Source organism: Wasmannia auropunctata, unplaced genomic scaffold, assembly GCF_000956235.1.
Source record: "Wasmannia auropunctata unplaced genomic scaffold, wasmannia.A_1.0 LD335996.1, whole genome shotgun sequence".
Taxonomy (NCBI): Eukaryota; Metazoa; Arthropoda; class Insecta; order Hymenoptera; family Formicidae; genus Wasmannia; species Wasmannia auropunctata.
In genome coordinates this window covers 2741185-2748405 of record NW_012026894.1, presented here as the reverse complement: position 1 = coordinate 2748405, position 7221 = coordinate 2741185, and the positions used below count along the sequence as shown (strand labels likewise).

The window sequence follows — 7221 nt, the reverse complement described above, 5'->3', positions numbered from 1 at the left end:
GGGGGGGGGAGGGGAGATAGAACGTGCGCAAACTATAACGCTGTCTTGTTCTTGTCTGACAAAGAATTGTAACTTGTTTCTAAGTTCTCTGGAGAGTGTCAGTCTCTCGCGACAAAGTAAACCGTGAAGTGATAGAATTACGAGTTACGTTCTGGTACTTTATGTATTTCTCTTTGACTGCAGTCGTGATATTTCATCGTGGGAGTACAATTGACTGTATAAATGAACGAATTGTTCTTCTTGATGCGTTATGCTTTTGTTCTTTTTGCAAATTCTCATTTAACAATGGCGCATACGCATTTGCTTATATTCGGTTACGAATAAAGTATATGTTAATAGCGAAATTTTTCTTACATATACAGTATTCATAAATTATATTTAATTTTAAATTTTACTAGATATATTATTATACATATTTACGGATATTGTCACTTTGACCATCACGTGTACATAACGTACATATATGTACGTCACATATTTTTCTCTATAAATTATGACACTTGCGTATGAATAACAATTTGATTCCTCGCTTAACTTGCCCTTATATTTGCTGTAGATAATGCGAAACAATATATGAGACTTTTAATCCTGTTTTAATAATGCGATTAAAATGTTGATATGATTTGTTATGATTGCTATGATATGCTATCAAAATGCAATTTATATTATCTAATTACGGCTTGATAAAATGATTCCATTTATGTAATGTAAATATTCTTTTGATAAATTTAATAGTCTAGTCATGTAAACGCAACTGACTGACAGCATTCGAAATACTGAGCGTAATTTTTCGATGCAATTATAACCAATTAAAATTATTTTACTGTAAAACCTATATTTTTTAAACATTTATAAATGAGAATACTCAGCTATTACTTGTAATTATTTAACTTGTGTCAATAATTATGTTTACACTTTAGGTGCAATATTAAAAACTTACATACAAAATTATTTTTCATTTCCGTGATTATACAATATATATTATCTGAACAGGCCAAATATATTGAATCTGTTTTCTATAACTAACATATTTATCCAAACAATTTCGTATACAATTTCTGAAAGTCTGGAATGTCTAGATTCACGAGTGATGGCAAACTGTAACACAGAAAAGAATGTCCAACCACAGACGCGAATCATATTTTTGATTTCACCGGTTTCGCGCAGTTGGAGGAGTCCAATATGCGGAAATGTGGTTATCTCTTCGTACGACAGAGCCGTTTAACAGAATTCAGCCAATTACGTTAAACGAGAAGTATCTAACAAGATTTTGAGAGATTTTATATCGTCTTTTTTTCTGAACGGTTGCTACTATTTTATGTTTTCTAGTTGAATATATCCATAGTTGCCGATCTTCACTGTGCAATCGCAGCATATTGGAAAGAAACGCGTAACAAAGATTTCAATTTGAACATGTTAGTCATGAGTCTTGTATGAGAGTTCTTTTTTTTTACAAAAAGTGAAAAAGTGATTTTCAAAGTGAAATGAATATTGAAATTTATCGTACGTATACGCGAACAATAATAGGAACACGTGTAATAGGAAATATATTTAACTATTACTGCATAAAGTTTTGAACTTTGTCTCCCTCTTTGTACGGATTTAATGACACACTTGTTTATTAGATACATAATGTATGTAATAATGTATGTGATAATAAACTTGTTTATCAGATACATAATGTATATAATGATAATAATATTATTGTAGAAATCTGTTAATCTACGTAAATATCTATTTAAGTGATTAACATTTATATTTAAGGAATTAAAATTAATTGATTAAAATTCAAATTGAGCAATCGATTGAAAATAACGAACAAATTTTTTATTGAGACGAAATGTCTTAATTTTATGAGACTAAATGTTTTAGTCGATAACGATATGAAATATAAAATGACGATATTGACGTAAATTATTATTATTATATATTATAAATTAAAATTTTGTGCAATGGCATTGTAACTATTATACTCGTAAATTATCGAAGATATAGATTTCCACTATGCCATTGTTACATTAGAATCTTGTTCAGGAAATTTAAAAAGCGGAATAGTTTACATTAAATAAAATTACTATCCATACATATATTTAATTCGAAACATATGCACGAATGCGAATAAGCCTTCGCAATAGTCATAAATTGCTAAACTGTGAGTGTGTGTGTGTGTGTGTGTGTGTGTATGCGCGCACGAAGGTCACAGTTATTAAGTAATTTTAGTAGCTAATGGACGTGACAAAGAGAGAGAGAGCGAGAGAGAGAGAGAGAGAGAGAGAGAGAGAGAGAGAGAGAGAGAGATTGTTATGTAAGGCAATTTCGTATAGTCACTATTTCACGTTTAAATATCATCTGTATAGTATTTGGCTACAAATATTTAATATATTATTGTTACTTTAGTAATTTTCTTCAAATTAAAATAAAAATAATTTTTTAAATTACTTAAATTTTAATTATTAAAAAAAAAATATTATTTTTAAATCACTTAAATATTAATTAATAAGAAAAAAACTTGATTAAATTACGTATTGCACAAATATGTTAATCGAAAACAATATCATGTACATGTTTGTATATATAAATGTGAAATTATACGATGAAGGTGGAGCAAATATTGAGAGTTGTTATCTTTAGAAGAAATATAAGGAGAGGTCAGTGTGTATATGACTGATAATACTCAACTGTCGTCGTTAGTAACGCTCAGTCGTCTTCGCAATGGCGAGCTGTTCATTTCTCAGAGTGACTTTTAGCTTTATTTTTATTATTACACATATCTATGCTGACGATACATTATCTTTTCCTAAAGATTTCCTGTTTGGTACGGCTTCGTCTGCTTATCAAATAGAAGGAGGTTGGAATGAAGGCGGTATGTAAAGTTTATTTAATGCTCAATGTCATTTTATCGTTGAAGCATTTAAGAAATATATAGGTTTATGGAATATTATACAAGTGTTTTTGTCAATTTTATAATTAATTCATTATGGTGTATTTAAATTCAAAAAGGTAAGGGCGAGAATGTCTGGGATCAATGGACGCATGAACATCCAAATTTAATACGTGATGGTAGCAATGGTGACATGGCTTGCGATTCCTATCACAAATATAAAGAAGACGTACAATTATTAAAAGAAATAGGGGTATGTCCTGCAAAAATAATAAAATATATTATTAAGGACGTATGATACGAAATATCGGATATCAAAATATAATATTTTGGTAGTATTATAAATCGATGGTCAGTATGAGTCTAGGGCGCACTTGTGTGTACCGACCAATTAATATACATATATTAATAAATTGAACAAATAAATTTGTGTAATATTTTATTAAATAATATTTTAGGTTAACTTTTACCGGTTTTCTCTCAGTTGGTCACGTATATTACCGGCTGGTTACGCTAATGTAATCAATCAAGAGGGACTTAATTATTACAAAAATCTTATTAACGAATTATTGACGAATGGTATCGAACCATTTGTCACTTTGTATCATTGGGATCATCCGGTCGTCTTTGAAAAGATGGGTGGATGGACCAATGAAATGATGGTTGACTGGATATCTGATTACGCCAGAGTTGTTTTCAAAGAACTCGGCCCCAATGTTAAATATTTCATGACTATCAATGAACCCATCGTTGTTTGCGATGATGGGTACTTAGAAGGTATTAAAGCACCAGGTAATTTATATCTATTCTTCACACCTATTTGTTATCTAGCGAGAAACAGTACGCAATATCTTTAGCAAAATTTCTTGAATATCTTTTAAAATGGAATATTGTTTTAGGAAAGAAATTAGGCTATCCTGGCAAATATCTCTGCATGCATAATATTCTGAAAGCGCACGCTAAGATTTATCATATCTATGACACAGAATTTCGTGAACAGCAGAAAGGCCAAATCGGCATAGTTTCATCTTGTTCAGGTGCGTTGCCGAAAAATTCTTCTGATACTGAAGCAGCAGATATATTGTTCCAGTTTACTTGCGGCTGGGTAGCCCATCCCATTTTTTCAAAGACTGGTGATTATCCAGCAGTTATGAAACACCATATAGCTGAGAATAGTAAATTGGATGGTTTTCCGAGATCGATTTTACCAGAATTTTCGCCAAAATGGGTGCAGTATATTAAGTAAGAAATCTGCAGCAAAAATACGTAATACGAATATCGTTATACACCGTAATACTAATTAATTACGAACTAACATATTATCTCTTGAGTCTTATTATCTCTTTTGTTTTTTAAGAGGTACATCGGACTTTTTCGCATTAAATCATTATACTTCGAGACTTGTGGAAACAGTACCGCATACACAAGGACAAGCGTGGTACGATTATTCTGGCGTGAAAGCGACCGTGGATCCATCATGGCCAAAAAGCGCTTCGGATTGGCTCAGAGTTAGTTAGCTAGCACAGAAGATGCATATTAATTGCATGTATCAAACTCGCGAGATATCAATTTTCGCGTGCTCGAAACTTCTGTTTGTGCTAGGAATCCATTAATTTGACCCTGATAACACATCAGGCACAATTAAGTTGTACAAATGGTTTAACTTATTATTATGAATAATTCATTTTGTGAATTATTCATAACTTGTACTCAATGCTATAAATTGTAAATCAGAATCGAGTGTTTCAGAAAATATGCATATTCCGATAATTCGGCTGAATCAAGCAAAACCGGTGAAATTATGATCGATTATGGAGAAATTAGTAATTGACTATTATATACATTTACTAAACGTAATATTTGATATTACGTTTCACGAAGTAACGAATATTTAACTCACTGTGAATTGGATTGATTATATCGTTATCGACTTCCTTAAATGGCAATAGAATTAGAAAATTAAAATAATTTTTTAGCTGAAAGTAAATTACCAACGCGAATATTATTTGCATCTATATACGGAAAAAATATTTTAGGTTGTTCCCGCTGGATTTCGACAGATTATTACGAAAATTTCAAATGAATATGATCACCCAACTATCTTTATTACGGAGAATGGTTTCTCTGACAGATGTTGTACTTTCGATCGTTTAAGAATATCCTACTTACATTCTTATATGAAAGAAATGTTAACCGCCATTCAGGAAGATGGGTGTAAAGTGAAAGGATACGCTGTTTGGAGTGTGTTAGACAATTATGAATGGGAAAGGGGTTATACGTGAGTTATTATTTGATACGTTTTTATGAGCTCCCTTTAAGAAGAAGAACATATAGATATATTAAAATTCTGTTCTGATAGAGAACGATTCGGATTAGTACATGTCAACTTCACGGATCCCAATCGAACGAGAACTCCAAAATGGTCGATGGACTGGTATAAACAAGTCATTAACACTAGAAAACTTAGCCTCGTTGAGGTAGTTACAGCAGATATTGTTTGAATCATAAGCATGTTTGAACATTATGTTGAATAGTATATAAAATATTTCTTGTTAGATGAATCCGCTTTATCTAAAATACTTTTGACTAATAATGTATATATTATGATACATATTTTTATTTGACCCTATCTCTGGAAAGAGAAAGAAATTGCTTTAAGGTATGTATATGTAGGTATATATATATATATATATATATATATATACACTTTTTGCAAGAAATAGTAATTTTTTAAATAATATCTAGCATATATATATATATATATATATATATATATATTAGATATTACGTATTATTTTTACATATTATATTATATACTAATTAATACAATACATTTAACATATATAGTATACTAATCAAAATAATTACAAGACATTTCTGGTAGAAAAGAAGATTGTAAAAAATAAATTAGTAATAATTTTATTACATGCAGCTTTTATCGCACTTTTTTAAATCTATAAACTAATGTATATGTACTAAACTAGCTATCTATAGTACTATGTACTAAATTATATTTATGTTTTAATGCTAATAAATTTTATTATAATACGGTAATAAATACGAGTTTTGATTTAATTATTATTTTTTAATAATACATATGTTCTGTTTTAATTCGCATAATCTGCTATTACAATACTTATAGTTTTACTAATTTCAAAGCGCCATACTATTATGTAATAAATGAAAATTTTTCAGACTTTGTAAACGACACTGATGAATGCTAAGTAACGCATAAAATAAATTGTAGAAGAAGATCGAAATTTCCTATATATCTATCAACGATTGAAGAATAATTAACGAGGCTATAGATGGACGTTGCGGTTGCAGATGCAGTTGCAGCGAAGCTGCAATATATATATAAGAATCAAAACTATAATAATGCAATATAATTGCATGAATGCAGTTAATTAATTGTGCGTGCATGCATATTTTGATATATGTATATATATGTATATACTAATTTTATATATATATATATTACATAATTAGTATACATATATTTTTATATAAATATTTATATAATAAAATTTACATGACATGACATTTCATAATATGAAGTTTAAAATCAAGACATAAGACGTCTTTTGCAAAAATTTGTCTTTAAAATGTCTTACGTCCCAATTTTGATTTCGTTATCTGGGAGTATTTTGCAGAATAGATAAATTTGATCGACAGCAGAATACATTCGATTGCTTCCTTCGATTTTACCACCAAGTATTGCTTAAAATTTTGCTAAAATTAAAAGTTATACGATATTGCTTATCGCGTTATTTTCATCCATTAAAACGTTTATTCGCGATTATACCTCAGTTTCCTCAGAGAACAGGTCCTTTCAATTTCTGATATTCCAAACAAAATTCCATGAACAATTTATTTTTAACACACTTAAACGCTGCAATTATTTTCTACATCGAAATATTCACACCGTGAATGTGCAGCGCAGAATTCCAAAAATCGTATATTCAACCTAAAATAAATAAATTGCGGTGCACTTCACAGGATTTTGCTTGAAAATCCCTGCCGCGTTTCCAGAATGATTCGTAGAGGCGAATTTTTACGTTCCAGTGAAAGAAAGGCGGCAAATTCCTCGTCGATCGCGCGGCGGCCGTCTTTGACAACCCGGCCGCCATAACCTCAAAAGCGCGCCACGTACCTCGAATACGCGGCGACTTTCCTTCGCTGCTGGTCCATCGGCCGATCATAAGCACGGCTGCCGCGTACGATGCTCAGGACGATCACGGGTTTCTTCAGAGGAAACACAAAAATCTACTCTGTTGCCAGCTCATCGAGCGACCCTAACCTGTCTTAACCCGCCGACAACACCAACAGCGACCGACAAC

The 7221-nt window shown here is 31.0% G+C and overlaps 1 protein-coding gene and 1 long non-coding RNA gene across 3 annotated transcripts; one reads left to right on the top strand and one right to left on the bottom strand.

Moving 5' to 3' along the window:
• Window positions 1–2702: 2702 nt before the first annotated feature.
• On the top strand, window positions 2703–5542 carry LOC105453687 (myrosinase 1). Its single transcript, XM_011695843.1, has 8 exons — window positions 2703–2863; window positions 3001–3134; window positions 3340–3673; window positions 3781–4123; window positions 4239–4389; window positions 4918–5159; window positions 5241–5358; window positions 5438–5542. The coding sequence occupies exons 1-8, from the start codon at window positions 2713–2715 to the stop codon at window positions 5465–5467; spliced, it is 1503 nt and encodes a 500-aa protein (XP_011694145.1). The 5' UTR covers window positions 2703–2712; the 3' UTR covers window positions 5468–5542.
• A 409-nt stretch (window positions 5543–5951) lies between these two features.
• LOC105453688 lies at window positions 5952–7221 on the bottom strand. 2 transcript variants are annotated; one of them, XR_974906.1, is made up of 3 exons: window positions 7035–7221; window positions 6687–6848; window positions 5952–6613 (listed from the first exon to the last, which is right to left on the bottom strand). It is a non-coding gene; the product is annotated as an uncharacterized LOC105453688 (long non-coding RNA). The 2 variants fall into 2 exon arrangements; XR_974905.1 differs by having other exon boundaries at window positions 5952–6848.